At 38.4% G+C, this 20,088-nt stretch overlaps 3 protein-coding genes across 3 annotated transcripts; 2 read left to right on the forward strand and 1 right to left on the reverse strand.

Moving 5' to 3' along the window:
- Positions 1–1,171: 1,171 nt before the first annotated feature.
- LOC117780709 (protein MON2 homolog) lies at positions 1,172–9,008 on the reverse strand. Its single transcript, XM_034617341.1, has 12 exons — positions 8,626–9,008; positions 8,166–8,297; positions 7,562–8,101; positions 6,871–7,469; positions 6,385–6,815; positions 5,612–6,327; positions 4,906–5,244; positions 4,202–4,846; positions 3,538–3,719; positions 2,369–3,472; positions 2,227–2,309; positions 1,172–1,927 (listed from the first exon to the last, which is right to left on the reverse strand). Exons 1-12 carry the CDS (start codon positions 8,746–8,748, stop codon positions 1,749–1,751), a joined length of 5,073 nt encoding a protein of 1,690 aa, XP_034473232.1. The 5' UTR covers positions 8,749–9,008; the 3' UTR covers positions 1,172–1,748.
- A 5,047-nt stretch (positions 9,009–14,055) lies between these two features.
- LOC117780932 lies at positions 14,056–17,303 on the forward strand. Its single transcript, XM_034617627.1, has 3 exons — positions 14,056–14,625; positions 14,688–14,990; positions 15,785–17,303. The coding sequence occupies exons 1-3, from the start codon at positions 14,160–14,162 to the stop codon at positions 16,840–16,842; spliced, it is 1,827 nt and encodes a 608-aa protein (XP_034473518.1). The 5' UTR covers positions 14,056–14,159; the 3' UTR covers positions 16,843–17,303.
- Positions 17,304–17,904: 601 nt separating this feature from the next.
- On the forward strand, positions 17,905–19,524 carry LOC117780762 (beta-1,3-galactosyltransferase 5-like). The gene is made up of 2 exons (XM_034617407.1): positions 17,905–18,426; positions 18,498–19,524. Exons 1-2 carry the CDS (start codon positions 18,063–18,065, stop codon positions 19,433–19,435), a joined length of 1,302 nt encoding a protein of 433 aa, XP_034473298.1. The 5' UTR covers positions 17,905–18,062; the 3' UTR covers positions 19,436–19,524.
- The last annotated feature ends 564 nt before the right edge of the window (positions 19,525–20,088 follow it).

The following is a 20,088-nucleotide window of genomic DNA, read 5'->3' on the forward strand; positions in this document are numbered from 1 at the left end:
AACAACTACACACGCATAACATACATACATACTTAATACCATATTGCCGGCAACAAGCAAAGTAAATAAAAGATGGTGAAGAGCCCAGTTAATAACTAAGTACATATATGAAATCAAATCACAATCCACACGAGCGTTAGTGCAGTAATAAAAACAATTGTATTATATCTAAGACTTCCCCTCCGCCACCCTCTTTCCCCAACCCACTCACCCAAAAAATCTCCACAGCAGATGATGAAATTAAACAATGATTTAAAATAATAAGAACACAAGGTTAATTAACACTAAAAATATATATATATATAAATATATGAATATATATATAGAAATATATATATATAATTGCGGCTATTTGTTAAGGTGATTGCGACTTTCAACTAAAAACTAAATTAGTAATTGTAACATTATTAAGCATAAATGAAACACAAAATAAAAATATTTTAAAAGCAGCGCTTGGATTGTACATTTTTACAAGGCAACTGTACATTTAGCGCCCATGGCATTAAAACTAATATTAAAAATTAAAAAAAAAAACTACAAAAAAAAAAAAACAATTGAGTTAAAAAGGCACAGCAAAACATATAAAATATAATTAAATGAGTAAAATGATGAAGAAGAAGCAACATGTGTATCGCTTGAGAGACCGAAATGTTGCTTAGCCAGAATGGAAATGAGTTTATTAAATATACATTTAAAAATTCATAAATAAAAACATAGAAAAAATCCAATTCGTTGCATAATATTTAAACGAAGGTAGTATTAACTCGATTGCCTAATTCTAATATTAAAAACAAAACAAAAACACTATATAAAATACATTAAAATTAACAGGTAAAATAATAATGAATGACAAAACAAAAAACAAGAAGAACAAAAAATGTTATTATACTTATTATACCGATTAAAATGAAAACAAAACAAATTAAAATAAAAATTTTATTTAGATTAACATTTTATTGCACTCTGGTATCTCTGAAACACGTTTTACAGCACACAGTAGGGGTAAGTTCCTATTCACACTTTGTAAAGCCTATGGTTTATTTTAATTTATTTGCATTACCAAATTTCCGGCGTAAATAACAACTGCAGATTGCGATAGCCGATAGACTTATGACGCCATAAGTCAGCCTTATCAAATGATATTTGTATAATGAAAAGGCGATTTCTTAAATATATAATAATTTTGCTTTATTTAAAAACGTCACTACAAAGTTGTTGCATCATGGTTAAGTGTATTTGATTTAGTTAACACGCAAATCTATTCCATTTCTAAGTAGGTTGATTAAAATGCGCTACACGGATAGCTTATGTATTGTTATCATATCATATCATTATCAGTAAACAGCGAAAAGGTACTAAAGAAATACATTTGTTTGTTGTTGTCCTCGTCGTTGTCGTCTTCTTTTTGGGCGATAAAGCTGCTGCTGCTGCATAGTAGGTTATCCGGGTCTACTTGGACATCTTATCTTATCGAGCATTAAAGCTCTTGACAGCTTAATTTTGAATTGTTATTGCCTACATCTGACAGATAATACATATATACTTAGGTCTTATTAAATGTACTATAATAATTAAACAAACACATACGGGGAAAGGGTAAAAAGTGGGCGTAAGCATATATAACAATATTAAATTATGCAAAGTAAAATAAATATGTAAATATTATAAGTATAAGTATATATTCAAAGGGACATTCGCTTAAACAATTAAAAACGATTCGCTTTCCACATATTCCTTTAATCATATTCTCACTGCTGTCCATTCGATTGTATTGCATTATCATTGGAGGTGCGTGGTGCTTGCAACAGATCCGTATATTGCAGCAACGCCTCGCGCAGCGAACGAGACACCTCCGGCGACGTGGTTGTGGTGCAGTCCACCAAATAGGGATACAGACCAATTAGCAGATCCCAAGCGGGTTTATTGACTGTGGACGAGGGAAAAAGTTAAGATTTCATGAACTTATGCTAATTTCAAATTTATTTTTTTGTAGGATTTACAACAATCAAATTCAAGGAAATCAAAATAGGATGTTTTAAAATTAAGTAAAAGCTTCGAGGTTAAAAAAAAGAATGCTATTCAGAATACAAATGTGAAATAGGTTCTACTAATTTAAATTCCTCATTAATTTGATTTATTGTTCCTTATTTTTGTTTTTTAATTTTGTTATTCTCAGTATTATTTGTCAAAATTCTTAAAGTGAATCTATGTTTAGACCACACTCACCTTTGGACGCTGGCGCCTTCTTCATGGACACCACAAGCGTTGCAATTGCTTTCAACACAAACGATATTTCAGAAAGACGGAATCTATAATATTTCGCATAAGATATATTTTAGCTGATTTTCCCTTTTAGTATTAAACTTACCTAGGGAGCGGACACTTGCCACTTTGACGCTCGTCATCGTTAAAACGCTTAAGCACCTCTTGGAAGCGATGCAGCAGCGCAGTGACCGCCAGGCGACCGGCAAAGTCCTTGTTGACATTTCCTCCGGCGCCAGCTGTTAGCAAATTAGCATTAAGGCGATTGTTATTACAGGCCGAGGCCGTGCTCTGATCCTCTAGCAGTGAGAACTGCAGCAAAGTTTCAAAGCAAGTTTTGGCAAAGATTTCGCGTAGCTTCCAATCGGATTCATAGCAAATGTTGCTATCGGATGCAGAGTGTATGGAACCCTTGTTTAGCAGCACAACAATTTGCATGATGAACTGATGCGGCATCTCGTGTGCATGTGGCAAGACTTCATCACGGAGCAATTCAATTACTTGGCAATCGATTGTTTCATCCAGTACAATTTCCTCTAAGCCGCGATCCTCGATCGTGCACACACTGATTGGAAATAGAAACTTGTCCAGGGTATCAGCCAAATCATCCCACAGGCTGGCAAAATGTTGCGGCTTTACACGCGCCACTTTCAATCCCGTGTGAAGCACACTGATAAGACTGGAGATGGCCAATTTCCAGGTGCTAGAGGATAGACACTTGTACTTCATAGCTAGCGGAGTGCGCAGTGCCTTGACAATGTCATGCAATATCTGCTCCTGCACCACCGACTCCTCGGTAGCGGTGCTTTGGTATAGTTTAACGCAAATACTTATGGACTTCTCGCCAAACGGAATGTAGTTCATGCTTACGACCTCAATAGATGCATTGTTGGCATAATGACCACTTGGTTTGCCATACTTATTGTGCTCCACACTCTGCTGGAATGTTGGCGGTGCGCATGCGAACTTGCTAAAGATCAACAACTGGCGAAAGATGGCGGGTATCAGTTGTCGTATGCTGGGATCCGAGTCGGATCTAGTTGCCTCCTTTTGTATCAGCTCCATGCATTCCAGTATGCCATCATGCAGCGGGGTCAACAACGTATCCGAGACTGTAGACATTATGTATGGCACAGCATCCGTTTGCACGGGTATGCAAACAGCATTGGTCAACACCGTGCAGAACTTATCAAAGTCGGAGGCACTGAATCTGAGAGAATAGAATAGTTTCTTAAGTAACTGGTAGTTGATTGCAAAGATAAACGAACTGGTCACCTGACTTGAATGTGCTGAAAAATGGCGGGAAAGATTTGTATGAGAGCCGTTAGAAAGGCCTGACTGGGAATGTAAAAGTCCTCTTGACTGTCATTAGGGCTGCCAATGCCGGACAGTTGTCTTGTTGTCGCTGACATTTTGGTGCTCTCCATGCCTATGCTTAGCCAAATGTTCCAGGCAATCTGACAAATATAACAAAAGAGTTTTGGTTAAGTTGATGTCCTTGAAAACATTTTCAATTAAACTTGAACAGCTTTTAAGCAATGAAAATATATATAATCGACAATATTTGATTAATTTAATCAGTAAACATAACGAGCCTTGTTTGCAAAAATCATCATTATGTAAATTATTAGGTAAATTTTAATATTTAAGATAAAAGTTTATTATTAGGGAATCAAACCGAAATTAATATCGGTCGCGTTTCGTCCCGAAACAACTATTTAATTTTTAGATTTAATAATTTTGATTTTTCGAGAAACGCAACGCCTCAAAACCGGGCTCCGGTCGAAAAATATTTTTCTGATTCATCCACATAATTTCTTTTTTCGATAGTTTTAAATTCCAATCATTAAATGCAAATTATTTTTGTACTTTAAAATTGAGAAATAAGTCTTATATACGACAGCTGTATTTAAATAAAATTCGCATTCATAAAACTTACGGTCCAAATTTCGTCGTCCTGTTGCTTGGCTGTCTGTGCATCCTTTAGCGCGCGCTCCGTACTGTTGTGGTACATAATCTCCTGCAGCGATTTTAATGCCGCCAAGGAGACTTCACCATTTTTGCTTAGCGCCGCATTCTGTATAAACTCAAGAATCAGCGACCAGGCGCGCTCAAAGTCACCAAGCATCTGGAGCAACTCTCGCTTGGTGTTGAACACCCGACAAACGCCGGAGAGAGTCAACACTTGTGTTTCGGCCCATTGCTTTTGGGCCGTGTTGCGTGAATGATGGATTAGAATGTTGCCACTGGCGTCCACCTTCTCGTTACTTGCTGAGCTGCTAAGAGCACGCACATTGTCCAACAGCGGGAAGAGCACTTGCCAGACCAGCGCCTGCCATGTGGGAGGATTCAACAAACTACCATGCGCTGCTATTGTGGAGAACAATGTTTGTCCAGCGGATTTGCGTACAGCGGGACGTAGGTCCACACACAGCTCGCCCAGTTTGGCATACAAGCACATCCACAACTTATCAAATTGCGGCATTTTGACGGTGCCCGGAAAATCCGGCAAAATGGATACATCCTCCAGTTGTGTGGACATCAACTTATCCTGGTTTTGATTGAAAAAGTCTGAAATATTCCACTGCAAACATAAAATATGAAATATTAATTTATTCCCAGACTCTCACTATTTTTAACTACCATAAGACCAATGGCTGTCAGTGAAATATTCAGCTCCTGCGTCTGTGATCCAAACTTGGCCGCTGTGCTGATGCACAAGGGTAGACAACGCCAAGGCATAACCGTTAGAAAGTCTGTTATGACCAGCTGCAGACACTGGAATGCGGTGCGGATCAGAGGCTCGCCATGATGATCATTAACGGCGCCAATTATCTCGATGATGGCTGGCCAGCCAAATGATAGAATTTCACCAGCTGTATTTAAAATCTGCAGCACACAATCCAATTGACGCTGACGCACATCCGCATGCATCACTGTGGATAGCTCCGAGAGTGGACTCAGCAACATAGTTTGTAGTTCCTTTAAAAAATATATAGAAGATGTACGTCATACTGAACTTTATAAAGGTGTATCTTTTTGAGAGATGTGCATCTTGAAATTGGTTATAAAGTAATAAAAAATAATGTTTTATTTATTAGAAAGCTTGATTTTTATAACAAGTCATCTATAAAAACGTAACGCTTACTTAAAAACAAAAAATAAATAAAATGAATCACTTACTGACTTATTTTATAAAATAAAAATGTAATTTTTATTTATACATGTGTTTGATGCATGAATAGATAACAAATATATATACTCTTAATTATCTCAACAAGATAGATACATTTTTTAAATTTACCCCTCTAAACAAAAACACCCTTTATAATTAGGTAATACGACTTACCAGATTCTCTTTAAGCGGCTGCTTATGCTTGAACTGCAACGCGGACTTGACCAAATAGGTGATGGCCTCTACACCCCACTCACGCATGCGTATATGTCGATGTTGGCACACCTCAAGCAGATGATTTGTTAAGGGACGCCATAACACTTCGATGCGTGGCATGTTAACAAGCCCCGTTTCCATTAACTTGGCCACAGCAAATAGCGATGGCTCTCGATTGGCATACGCCAATTCCATGGCCTCATGCGAGAGCTTACAGAGCGCATCGATCAGATGATGCAATGCCACATCATCCAAATACTGACTGGATTCAAAAAGTTGGCCAATCATTTGTGACAGCACTGGCAGATCAGCCATCACTGCCGTCTGTATGCCCACATTGGCCTCCACGGCGGGTTTGGGCATTGCCTGCAGGCTACCGCCTGTCGAGGGTTTCAATCCCAGTATCCACACCAAATGCTGCAGCGTCTGCAGCACAATGTGCCATGAGGTGCCCAAAATGCTGCCATTATTGTGGGCCAACAGGAGAATCGCACGCATACATTGTAGATTCTTATTGGTCAGCATTACAGGTGCCTGCATCACACTGTGTGGCAACGAGGCGCTGGGCAATGGTGTTCCCACTGCCACAATCTGTGGCCGAAAGTCACCGCCATCCGCATTGCAGCTGTTGATGAACTGACTGCTCAGATCCTGACTCCCGCTGCGAGTGTGACCTGATAATAGAATTTGTTAGCATATCTAAACGGTATAAGACGTTATCTCTTGCTTACATCTGAGATCTACATCAGGTTGCACGGTGTTGGCAAAAATGGACATTGCATAGTGGGGCGGAAAGGAGGCTCGGCACATTGCCATAATGAAGGCATCACGCGGTTGCAATTGATCTAGCATTCCACAAAGTGCCGCATAGTTTTGCATAGCCTTTAGTATATTCTCAGTGGTGCCCTCATCGATGGATGTTTCCACCAGCGGAATGAATGCACTCAGCAGACCAGACCAACTGGAGTTGACCAGCTGCAGACATAATGGCTTATGCTCCTCCTCGCTTATAACGGCCGTGTTATGTGTAGGATGCGGCTCAGGCGTGCGTTGAATAACGCCGCCAATCGAACGCGTCATGTCCAACAAAATAGCATAGGCCAGGGAAATGCCATAGCTATCAGGTATGTTAGGCGCATCAAGTTTGTCCAGCATTTCCAAGCTAAAATAAAACTTTGTTAGCAAGTTTTCTAGTTTAAAAAGTAAAGTCATCTTACAAAACAGCCTTGGAGACGCCCGGCGCAAAGGTGGCCACCAAGGAAAGGTATGCGCCACGGAACATAAAACCACACTGATTGTTGCCACCGCTCGCCAACGCAGTCAATGTGCTTGGCTGTTGTCCAGCGACTCCAGTTAATTGCTGTCCACCATTACTCAGTACCGCCGAGGCATTGATCAGAGAATAGCGCACATAACTGCCCATGGCAGCGATCATGTCGTGTACAATGTGTGTAGCATGATTTTTCAAATCATACGACTTGCAGAAAAAGGCAATCAGCGTGGAACGTGTGACCAGTTTGTGTATAACCTCCAGGGCCAATGCACGCTGCCAGTGCGGCTTGTCCGGATCCAGAAACTTGATAATCAGCGACAAAAAGATTTCGCACTCAGTGACCAGTATAGTATGATACTTTTGTATAAGTATCGCCACCAAACGCAACAGCCGCATACTTATCGGAAAGTATGGCTTTTCCGCTGTGACTGCAGCGGTGCCATTACTTGGTGCTGGGAGCTGACGATGCTTCACATTTGGAGAGAATAGTTTTATAACCAAAGCGCAGACGCGTTCCTTCAACAGCAAACGAAACTCCTGATTCTGCAAAGTTAAGATAAGGGTATTGAATTGTTTATTTATTGCAGTTCAAAAGAAAATAACTTTACGAGATTCGAGATTGGTTGTGGTCTTACCTCATGGAACACTGCACTAAAGTTGCTCAACACCGCTTCGAGCAGTTCGAGGCCAAAGGTACGTGTCATTTCTGTAATGCCCACCAGCCAGTAAGGCTGCTCGGCATTAACAAGCTGCACAAGATCCTGAAACAAATGAAAGGCGTCCGTGGCAAATGTCTGTCCATCTTGTGGGCTATGGCCATCTCCATCTGGGCTGACAGATTGTTGATGTTGTTGCTGTAGACTGGGCACCGAATCCTTCTCCAAATAAACACGTTCAAAGACCAGAGAGACGAGCTGTCTTATTGTGGCGCCGGCTGTGTTCACAATTGTTGGATTCTTGGTATAGTGCAACCGAAAGCAGAGCACTAATGCCTTAGCCAATGTGTCGCCATGCACAACTAGATTTGTGGTCAGAAGCAATGTCACCGTTTGCAGCACTTTGACCTCCTCGATGTTGTGCTCCATTAGCGTCCATAAGGCATTGGTTATATACAGTGCGCCCTTCTGATCCACCACCTGCTGTGTGATGAGGCGTTGCATCATGCCTAGGCAGAACTATAAGAAAGGGAATCAAGTTAATCATGATTGCTAAACATTGCTGATATGATCGATGAATCACCTTGATAATTTTCAAGTCTTTTGTTTCGCAGCCCTGAACCAGCGGATAGAGTATCTGATTGACGGTGTAATACACCGAATTTTGTGGACTGCTGCCGGCTGTGCATAGCTTGGCAATTGCCTCCTCGCATGCCTGAAAGAAAATTGAATTGTATTATTATGAACTTAATAATGACGATGTCCAATTCATTTCAAGTAATTGTCATAAAATCAATTTTATTTCTTCTTGCTGACCGACCGGTTTGATATCAATTTCATAATTGCGTCGTCGCGCACACAGAAACAGGTGCAGAACAACGGCACCACCACACATTCCACGTAAGGCGTTGTCATCCCATGCAACCACCCAACCACCTAACCACCCCACCGACGGCTGTATGACAAATTGCGGCAATTAGAAGAAGGCAAAATGATGCATACGTCAGCTGCAGTGAAATATGACCCTGGAACCAAGCACTTACCTCTTTTATTTGCGGATACTTCTTCTTCGTTTCAAGTGAGAGCGTCTTGAAGTCTGCCTGGAGGGCCTCAACAAATTTGTGCACATCGGTGCCTCCACCAACCCCTCCACCCACAAATGACATAGTTATGCGTTGTTGGTTTTTCGGTTTCAGCTGTTGTTATGCTCCTGCCTCCTTGTTAAACGAACGACACTTAGTGTATTATATGCATGCTACATTTAAGTACAACACTTTATTTAAAGCATATGCGTTTAATTTCACTTTACGCTTATATTGGACCAAAACCAAATTTCCGCTACGTGTTCACAATAACAATTCTTCTTTTTTTTAACCAACACACGAAAGAGTCACCTATTTTTTTTGCCAAACCGAGGGTTGCCCATCTAGTAAAAGACTCCGATCTGGTTTGATTTTTTGTACTTGAAAAAGTTCGTATATTTTCAAAAAAAAAAGTTATTTTGATTTTTGTACCTTTTTTAAATTTTTTTTAAGTAGACTTTTTAAAATTTTTGCAGAATTTTTATTAGAATATTCTCAATTTTTTGATATTTTTTTTTTTTTTTATTAAATTTTCTCACTTCTCTCCCGAGAGCTGACGAACTTCAAGCCTTCATTAAAATGTTTGCCTTAATTTTATCTAATTTCGAATTTTAAATTTTCATCAAATGTATTCATATTTATTGAGTTTTTTGCACTTTAAAAATTTGGAATTTATTAGTGCTGGCAGGTTGGCCCGTCAGTGTCGAGACGGCACAGCTGATTTCCAAATGTAGTGCTACCCATTTGTTTGTCTTGTCGCAACATAAAACGGGCTGGCAGGATTGGGCGTTAGAATGGTGCTATTTGTTATTTGGGTCATTTTTATTTTTTAAATCGACATGTCAATTAACGACCTTTGTTAAGACAACTCTTTAAAAAAATTTACGTAAACATTATGCTGTTATGTTATAATCGGAACCAGTTAAAAGCCCTAAAAGTTGATTGAAATTCTCGGTTATGATCACTTTTAATTAAAAAAACCTTGCACGTCTTAAACTACAATTATTTTCGGTTTGTTAGTCTGTTACAAAATCTCATTGTTTTAAATATCACTAACAGTTCGCTGTAAATAACAGCTTAACATAGGTAAATTAACTGGGACTGTTATAGCAACAGGGTGGTTACCAGAGGTGGAGAGCAATCGATGTTTGCGACCATCGATGTTTTAAAATTAAGAAAACTTCGATAAGCATTAAGGTTTATTTAAATTCTTATTTTAATTAGTTTTGAAATTTTAATTTAAAAAACAGATTGTTTAAATTGGAAAACATAACATATTTATTAATTCACAGGTAAATATTTTTCAAACGAAAAATTATAATCGTTAGCTCAAAACAGATCTATTTAATCGAGATTAATTTGTTTTACATCGCCTGCGATAACACTAACAATCAAATGTGCTACACATTTATATAAACGTTATTGCGTAGAAAAGAAAACATCGATAGTAACAAGGAAACATCGATGTATCGGTGCGTCGATGTTTCCATCGATGTTTCTCCACCTCTAGTGGTTATCATTTCGAGAAAAGAAGGAGAAGAGTTAAACGACTTGCGGACGAAGACGGCCGATTCGCACCCGTTCACGTCTCACGGAGTAAACAAAACTGTATTCGAGATTAATTTTAATGAGATTAAAACCCCAAATACTGAGGCCATTAATTGCATACGTGCTCGTGATAAACTGCATAACTTTTAGTGGTGTAACAAACAGTGTATGAAAAGCAATTCATTGTCGCGCAGCAACCAATGCAAAAAAGCAGCAGCAGTAACTAAGAAAAAAAAAGAAAAACCCGAAACCTTTGTATATACACTTGTGTGTAGTATATTAGCCAGAAATAAACGCATTGTCTGTCTTTATACCTGGTCTGCATGACTAATGAAAGTGTGCTAAAATAAGTCAAATTAAATACTCGGAACTCAAGCACAGGCTCCCAAGGCAACTGGATATACAAGGCACTTGGCACAGTGGGACACAGAAGTCTGTGTGTTTGTGAGTGTGTACAACTTATTGTTGTCGTCGTTTGATTATTGTCAACAAACGCAAATTAATTATGAACAAACACTAAAAATAACTAATAAGACAACACAATAAGGCTGATAGACCCGGCCCAGCCATCTAGTAATTATGCTTGACCCTGGTCCAACAATAGCCACAGCCATAGCCCAATCACCGACAACATTGTCGCTGTCTTCAGGCTGACGCCGCTGCTGCTGCCGTCGACGTCATAGTCGCAGTCGCAGTCGCTGCTTCAATTAACAAATTTACTCGCCAAGTCGAACGCTGCGACTAAGCTGCAGGTAAGTTAGTTTGAGAGTTTGTGTCCATTCCGAGACAAAAGACAGGGTGACCGTGCAATGTCCAACCAATGACAGTGTTGTTTTCTTGTTTTGTGCTTAATTTATTAACATAACCAAAGCGTTGCTTAATGGTTGAGTAATACTTTTGGTAAGCGCACGATTATTACCAAATTCCCAAATTGCATGTGCGTATTACGAGCGATGGTTTCATTAGTGTGGCCGGAAGCAATCTTGGCCAACTTGGAAGCTTGATCAGCTGCTACACACTATGTATCTCATGGATATCATCTTCCTGGTCAACGCCCTCTTAAAGCTTTTGATGCGACTTTGATTGATAGCAACGCGGTTCAACCGAAAGATATTCGGTTTAAATCTAAAACCCGTTTTCTCACTATAACCGACGATAATCTCTGCGGTTCATTGTACTTGTCATGGTTCATACTTACTTCATTTCCAAGTTCGTCTAGCTTAAGTGATCCCCAGCTTCCCCACTCCCCCACTCCTATTGTATAATCACAAGCAAAAACTGTGTGTTACTTCTAATTAGACCTTAAACTAATTATTTGCAATTTTTAACGAATCTGTCGCAATTTAGCACCTCATTTAAATCTAGCAAGTGAGCACGTGCACTTCCAATTATATTTAAAAGAAATATACATATATGTATTTTATTTTTTCGTTTATCTGCATGAATTATGTCCCGAGTAAATACTTTTTGTTTCTTCAGATAAATGATTTAATACAATAGTTGGAAGTTGTGTGTACTTCCTGAGTCTTGGTTAGCTGATAAGAATTAGTTGTTAGCGCCAAAAGTGCCAATGTTTAATGCTTGTTTTCTTTCTATCATTAATTCACATTGGTAATAGCTAAAACACATGTACTAAAATAACGCATTAATGGTTTACTGCAATAGCCAGGGAAATGGACTCTAAATCAAGCGAGAGTAGAATCAGCTATAAATTCAGCTGATAAGACACTCTCGCTTTCTAGATTAACCAGCCTCAATGCGTCACGTTGCGGTCTCCAATAAAACGGTTGATTAGTTTTCATTTAGACATTGTGTACTTTAAGATTTACGCTTGAATATTTCTTGACTCGTAATTTGTTGAGTTAATTGCACAGTGCGTCACATAAACCCGGTCAAGATGACGCTCGCTAAACATTATCGCGATAACAGCAATATAAACAATTATAAAATAATTCTATAAAATTCATTACATTATTTTTGCACTCTAAACTGAAACAGTTTAACGGAAATGATCCTATCAGAGAAACATCTTATCAAAGGTTTTCATAGGAAATTTTTTTTGGTAATAACCTTGTTATGGGCAATAAATTGAACTACTCTCAAAAAACACTCCACTCTAGACTATATGACTGTTCATTGATGGATAAGATTACAGTATGTCGTATTTCAAATACTCGTACTTTTTATCTTTCATCAAAAACATTAATTATTTGGTAGTACATAATAATTACAGTTATCCCAATATTTTTATCCGTCGCATAACTGTAGAATAATTAAATAGATTTCTCATTTGCCTTGTTACCAATCTGTCTACCTGTTATCGTTTTTTGAATTAGCTAGAGATTAGATAAACACGCCAACTCCTTCATATTTATTTAATTATCTAAAGTGCAGATTCGATAACGTTATCACAATAACTTCTGCAGAAACTTTTCAATTGATTGGAATATTGCCGTAATTACGAATTGTAGTTTTCCCGATGACGCTTTATCTACGATTATTTCGACTTTTGAATCAATCGTTAAAGTTCGTAAACTGATAATAAATTCTAAACAAATAGCATTGATGGCTCTGGCTTTTATTTTTATTAGGTTCAGTGTTGTGATTTGAAAATATCGGTGTACAGCTACTAAAAACGATACCGTCCAGTGTGATCGGCTGTGAGGACCCGGTACACAGGCACTTAAATAGCCTTAACAAAATTCGAGGCATTAAATTAGTTTTGTTTTTTTTTTATAAAAATATTCGACAGCAAACTTGAACTGCAAGGGTGGACGATGACTCCATCTGGCCACAAACTTTTACCCTTTTACCCATAACTTAAAACCCCTTGTAATTTGATTCTTACAATTGAATTGGCCATTTAATCGCCTCCACTAAAGCGATAAATCCGTCAGCGTCAAGTGTCAGTAGCTTGACAAAAGCGCCAATAAACGCCAATAAGTATACCCATGATAAGAATAAAAACACACATTGTAATCAAATTTCTATTTGATCACAGACCGATTATAAACTTACAGCTGGAGAAGCTATTCCTATTATGAGTATGTGGGTCGGGGCAAGTCAAGTGGACACAACACACATACGTACATATGTACATGTGTGTACATTGTCAGCCAAGTGGTTTGCGAAGGTGGTTTCTTCAAGTATTCGTTCCATTGGCAAATCGGGTCAAGAATGTTAAGGATTGTCTACCATATGGAAGGCGACGCAAGAAGAGACTCATGACAACAGTTTTGGATGCTGGATTTGTTGATTTGAATATATTCCTACTTTTCACGTTTGTCCAGTTCATTAGCATGCCCAGAACAGCATTTGTACTTCATTCATCTCCAACGTGTCTGCGACTCTTTTAACCAAATTATTTTTGCTCTCCAAGCGTCCAACTGTGTACGAATTTGTGCATACGTGTTTTGTATATTTTTAGCAATTGATTGATCGTTGTTGTTTTGTTCACATTATATAAGGCTAGTGTGAATAGATTGTTCTTTCCTATACCCTGCATGTGAAATGGGTAATAATGGGCATAATTGTATTGGACAAATGAATGTGACAACTCTTTAATTCTTCTATTATTTTCTTTCATAAAAAAAACCTAAGGAAACTTGTAAGTATTTATTCATTTGAGCTCTATACATATCTGATATCTTGCACCATTTCCGTGCTCTTTTCACTTCTTTTCTCGGCATATCAGTTATGAGCAATTCTATAGCGACAACTACAACTGTTTTTTATGTTATAATTTTGAAATTTTTTTGAATGTTTCTCTATTAAACATAATATTCTAACGTTAAGTTTACTTTGTTTATTTTTACAGTTTGTAAATGTCATAAATATTTAAAAAAAAGTATAGAAAAATAAATACGAAAACGAATACTCAAAAATCAAAGATTTGATTTTGATTTGTGGTTGAGATTGAGATTGATAAATAAATAAAAAGGATCAAAATGGTGGCAGTTGGAAATTTGCATAATACGCGCATTTTGCGCTTTCTGTTGGTTTTGATTGCCGTAATACTCACTATCGTTATCTATGCATCGTATTCCACAATGACAACAACGTTGACGCCAACACATATGCACGCTCCGGCGGCGCCACCAACGCCACAACAACTAACGGGAGCCGCCAATCGTCAACAGCAACAGCAACAACAATCGGAGCAGTTGCCACAACATCTAAACAACACGGGAGTCTTGAACATCGCCGGAGCGGAGGATAATGGTAAATCTAGATCGCAGGAGTTGCATAGGAAGCCTCCAATGCAGCATCGTTTGCCCACCATTGATGAGGATGCGCTATTGGATGGAGGAGCTGGTGGTGCCAGTCCCATGGCTGGCAGTGAACAGGCGCCCAATGTTGCCGATGAGTTGCTCGAAGAGCAGCAATATGTGCAAAGCATTGATGCCATGACAGGTGAGTTGGCCATAACAATAATGCTAATTGACAGCGTGTGTTAAATATATTTTATTGCGTAGGCAACATCAATAACAACAACAGTGAGTCGCTGACTGTTAAGCAATCAGTTGGAGCAGCAGCTGCATCAGCAATTGCCTCGCCTCAGCAACAACAACAACAACAGCTGCAGCAGCAGCAGCACCAACAACAACAACAGTCGCCTTCAGATGCGGAGATTCTTATGATACCGACTTCCAATTTGCAAAAGTTTATTGAGAATGCCGATAAGATACTAAAGAACATGACATCAAACAGCAGCAGCAGCAGCAACAACAACAACAACAACAACAACAACAACGCGTTGCCCAACGAACAACACACGGGTTCGTTTCCATTTCCATAACAAAATGGGAGTGCCATGTTGCCTTGTTCTACACAATTGTCAGCAGATTATATTGGCGGGCGTCAGGCATCAGGTCACTTTGTGTGTTTGCTAATTGGCAGTTGGAAAACACAAAGGTATCATCTTTCCTAACGGTTTGGAAGGCAGACAAACATTAGCGTTTACGTTATTAGACTCTGTAATCAAAAACAGCAAAGGGTGTATTAAGTTTATCAAACGCAAATAATATATATACATGTGACTCATTTACTTCAAGACTGTCATAACTCCATAAATACGATTTCACATTATCAATTTGGTAGCACTTTCCACTTAAAATTAAATATCTTTCAATTCTCTTTTAAATAGTATACAAAAGTATAACCCAATAAAGAGTAGGACTTAACCAATATTTCTGCATCATGGAAAATTTCAACAATGAACGTGTCCAAGTCCGTCTGTATGAACACTTAGATGTCAGAAAATATAATAGGCACCACACTATATATGAGTTTAGACACATGTAATATTACTTAAGTGGGGATCTGTCCCGAAATTTGAATAACACCCTTAGAATGAACTCGGTAGCTATGCAATTTTATATAAGTACTGGGTCTCTTACATTCGATCTCGTTTAGCCTTTCCGAATAGTTTGTTTTACGCTCGACGCCTGTCGTTAGAGACTATTGGGTTGCATATTACGCAACGACAATTTGCAGACCGCACATAACGCTCTTCTAGATAGTATATCAAATAAACCCAACTACATTTACTTAATTTGCTCACTGTTTGCAGATAAAACCAATCAGCCTGGATTGATGGATGACTTGCAAATTAATTTGCTGGACAATAACAATGCGGCTGTGCCGCCAGCTTCTTCATACGCCGTGATGCAAGTGAAAGTGGACGGCGAGGAAACAAAGGAGAAGCCGCCACCACCAAAGCCGCAAGTCCCCTCGGTGCGTACCACGAAATCCAAAAGCAAGACTCCCAGCAGTCCAATGGATCCATCCAAGGGCATTACAACCTACAAAATCTATGAAAGCGGACATTTAAATGAAGAGATTGATGTGGAGCGCATTTGTCCGCTTAATGGCACCAAAACTAGAATGTTGATACTGATCACGTCGGCACAGACACACGCGGATGCACGCATGTCCATCAGACAGACCTGGGGACACTATGGAACACGTCGTGATATTGGCTTGGCCTTTGTTTTGGGTCGCGGCACCAACGAGACGGTGAATCAGGCTCTCAGCGATGAGAACTACATGTACGGCGACTTGATTCGAGGAAACTTTATTGACTCCTATAATAATCTAACGCTAAAGACGATCTCGTCCTTGGAATGGGCAAATCAGCATTGTAATGGTGCCAAGTATATACTAAAAACAGATGATGATATGTTCATCAATGTGCCAAAGCTGTTGAATTTTGTGAAACAGCTGGAGAAGCACAAGGACAAGCGCGTCATCTTTGGCCGATTAGCCAAGAAATGGAAGCCGATTCGTAATAAGAAATCCAAGTACTACGTGTCGACTGATCAGTTCCCGGCGGCAGTGTTTCCTTCGTTCACCACAGGACCTGCCTACGTGATGACAGGCGACATTGTGCACGATCTTTATGTGCGAGCGTTAAAGACAGTTTATCTGAAGCTGGAGGATGTCTTCACAACAGGCATTGTGGCCCAAAGTCTGGGTATCGAACGTCTGCACGTCAATGAGTTCGTAAATCGTCGAATCTCGTTTAATCCTTGCAACATACGCAATGCCATTAGCGTACACATGATCAAGTCGAACGAACAGTTTGATCTGTGGAAGAAACTGCTGGATCAGACTACAAAATGTAAATAGTATTTTAGGTTTAAGCTGTGAATTTAATCTATGTTAAATGTTAGAGCAATGGAATTAGCAAAAGATAAAAAAGAAAGGCAGCATCTAGAGATACTTTAGTTTCTAAGTATTAGGAATGTATCTGATGTCTACTCTCGAGTTACACAACATAATGTACTATGCGTACACCTATATATATTTTAAATTATGTTTTGGTAGTCTAACTTTAGCATTATAAATGCCATTATTTAACTGATAATTAGCAATAACTGTGGTCATAAGTATGATAACACAATATACACACAAACACACTCTCACAAAACACAACTCACACCTTTAGTAGCCGTAATGCAAGGTAAAATTTTCAATATTTTACCAAAAAAACGAAGCGAAAACAGTCTCAAAGAACACTATTGGCTTACTGTGGTCGTCAAATAATCTGTGTTTTTTTAAATATATAAAAGGCAGCTCTTATAAGAATTTCAATTGTGTTTATTTTCTGTAATTCTAAAGATCAAAGATGGTTTTTTGTATGATATAGTAAATAAGTAGTTGGCTTATTTATTTATTTAAAATACTGCAGTGGACTTTTGGAAATACGTAAATCATTTTATATGGTAAATTATTCCTTTTACACAGATTTTTTTTTAAATATAGTATATAATATAGTATCTATTCCTTGATTCCAACAAAAATGTGGACGCCGAGGATAATAATTCCATATATAAAGAATGGAATCTCTCACCAGCAGCTATCGGAGCTGTTTCGTATGGGGTTTCTGAAGAATAAAGACGAAGAACAAAAGGATGTGATGTTAATTTTAAAGCAATGGATAAATTTTGTTTATTTGGAAAGGTTGAATTCTTTCGAAATTTTTTGGTTCCCTTCTTACCTACGTCTGCACATTTTTTGAGCTCTCATAACTTATTCAAAATTAAGTTTGTTAAATACTTTCTTTTTGTCCTTTGCATAAACTAATTGATATAGCATCGACATAATATATTTTAAATTAATTAACTAAAAAATACCATATAACTTCTCTAAATATCAAAGTTGGCTTTTGAAAATATGTATATCATTTTATTTCGCTTGTTTATGTGTTTACTTTTTGTTGCACTCAATAAAAGTGCACAAAACTGATCACAGCAAGCGTATTATGTATTTTATCATCGCGTTCGTATTTACAAAAACAAATCAAAAAAGAAAATAAATACAAAATCAAGTCAAATATCGAGATAACAATGGCAGTCGTCAACTTAGGCAATACTCGCATGTTGCGCACTCTGCTAGTTTTTAAACTTATAATTTTCACTATTTTCATCTATGCATTATATTCCACGACATCGACGTTTAACCCAGAGATTTCCATCTCACAAAAGATAACTGCAGATTCAGGTCGCCAGCAGGAGGAGCAGCTGACGAAGCTGCCATCTTTAATGGAAATGGTGGAGTTGAATAACACAGGCGAATTCGGGCTGTCTTCAGGAGTGGAGGAACAGAAGCGGCTAAGAAAATCGTCTTCACATCCTTCGGCTGATTCCAGTCATAAGGCTGAGACTTCCAATGAAGGCGATTTGCGTAGGAAGCAGATAAATACAGATACAGGTAAAAATTAAAATAAACTAAATCGCTTAACTTATTTACAGTTAAACCATATTTTGACTACTCTTACAAAGTTACCTCAATGCACGAGAACAAAAGTGAGCCGGGCATAAGAGAAGATCCGAAAGAAAACACTCCTCAACAGGTGCTATTAGAAATAAAAGATTCTCCCAATTTACTGATTGAAACAGAAAAGCTCTATGAGAGCGGTCATTTAAATGAAGAGATTGATGTGGATCGCATTTGTTCGCTTAACGGCTTAAGCACAAGGCTTGTGGTATTGATCACCTCAGCACTTAAGCATGCGGATGCACGCATGTCCATCCGACAGACCTGGGGACATTATGGAGCACGTCGTGATGTTGGCATAGCTTTTGTTTTGGGTCGCAGTACTAACAGGACGGTAAATGAAGCTCTCAGTGAGGAAAATTCTTTGTATGGCGATCTGATCAGAGGAAACTATATTGATTCCTATAATAATTTAACGCTTAAAGTTATCTCGGCTCTGGAGTGGGCGGATCTGCATTGTCATCATGCCAAGTATTTGCTAAAGACGGATGACGACATGTTCATCAATGTGCCCATGCTCCTGAGTTTTACAGCAGATCGGGAAAAACGCAAACAGAAGCGAGCCATCTTTGGTCGATTGGCCCATAAATGGAAGCCCGTTCGTAATAAAAAATCCAAGTACTATGTATCCATTAACCAGTATCCAGAAAAAGTATATCCCACGTTCACCACGGGACCTGCCTACTTAATGACTGGTGACATTATCCACGATTTATATGTGGGATCACTGAAGAAGGCATATCTGAACCTGGAGGATGTCTTCATCACAGGTTTTGTGGCGCAAAGTTTGGATATTGAACGCTTTCACGTTTACGAGTTCATCAACAGACGAATCGGTCATACTTCATGCAATATACGCAAATCTATAAGCCTACACATGGTCAAATCTAGCGAACAGTTCGATTTATGGCAGAAGCTGCAGAACCAAACCGCAAAATGTTAGAATAGCTTTTCTCTATAATTTAAACATATAAATATCAACTTTAAACTATTGTGGGTTAGTTTTAAATAAAAATGGTTTTAAGTTCCCAATTCAAATTTAACGACAGCTCAAACTTATCGATGAGCTTATCGATATCATACATGATAGTGGATCAGAAGTTCAATTTTTGATGAACGAACTAATCTTTGTTATCGATGGTCAACTTATTTTGTCGATATTGTCGCCCATCACTGAAGAAAATTTTAAATTTAAAAAAGGCAAAAACTCAACAGTTTATAAATTTAATGAAAATTTAAAATTAGACAAAATTAAAGGTGCCCACACACGACAAATTGTTCAATTTTATCTCATTGACTCTTAAAATCAAAGTGACGTTTGGTGTGTTTTGATTTAATGCTCGCACATAACGCCACACACGACGAGCATAAGCGCGAGCCGCTCGTTGAAATTGAAATTTTTCAAATACCAACGAGTCGCTCGCCAACTACTCCACACACGATAAAAATTGACGCGAGCCAAACATGCTCAGCGCGCATGCTTGTCGTGTGTGGGCACTTTAGGGTAAACATTTAAATAAATGTTTGAAGATCGTCAGCCCTCGGGAAAATAGGTTGGTTAATTTAATAAAAAAAAAATATAAATCAAAAAACCAG

Source organism: Drosophila innubila, assembly GCF_004354385.1.
Source record: "Drosophila innubila isolate TH190305 chromosome 2L unlocalized genomic scaffold, UK_Dinn_1.0 4_B_2L, whole genome shotgun sequence".
NCBI lineage: Eukaryota > Metazoa > Arthropoda > Insecta > Diptera > Drosophilidae > Drosophila > Drosophila innubila.

What these genes read in the sequence shown, in the direction of transcription:
- LOC117780709 (XM_034617341.1), bottom strand. Translation starts at nt 8,748, where the DNA reads ATGTCATTTGTGGGTGGAGGGGTTGGTGGAGGCACCGATGTGCACAAA. An exon ending in AGCCGCTTAAAGAGAATCTG is followed by an intron (nt 5,245 to 5,611) that starts GTAAGTCGTATT and finishes TATTTTTTAAAG; the next exon opens with GAACTACAAACTATGTTGCT. An exon ending in TTTCAGCACATTCAAGTCAG is followed by an intron (nt 3,473 to 3,537) that starts GTGACCAGTTCG and finishes CTATTCTCTCAG; the next exon opens with ATTCAGTGCCTCCGACTTTG.
- LOC117780932 (XM_034617627.1), top strand. Translation starts at nt 14,160, where the DNA reads ATGGTGGCAGTTGGAAATTTGCATAATACGCGCATTTTGCGCTTTCTG. An exon ending in AAGCATTGATGCCATGACAG is followed by an intron (nt 14,626 to 14,687) that starts GTGAGTTGGCCA and finishes TTTATTGCGTAG; the next exon opens with GCAACATCAATAACAACAAC. An exon ending in GCCCAACGAACAACACACGG is followed by an intron (nt 14,991 to 15,784) that starts GTTCGTTTCCAT and finishes CACTGTTTGCAG; the next exon opens with ATAAAACCAATCAGCCTGGA.
- LOC117780762 (XM_034617407.1), top strand. Translation starts at nt 18,063, where the DNA reads ATGGCAGTCGTCAACTTAGGCAATACTCGCATGTTGCGCACTCTGCTA. An exon ending in GCAGATAAATACAGATACAG is followed by an intron (nt 18,427 to 18,497) that starts GTAAAAATTAAA and finishes ACTCTTACAAAG; the next exon opens with TTACCTCAATGCACGAGAAC.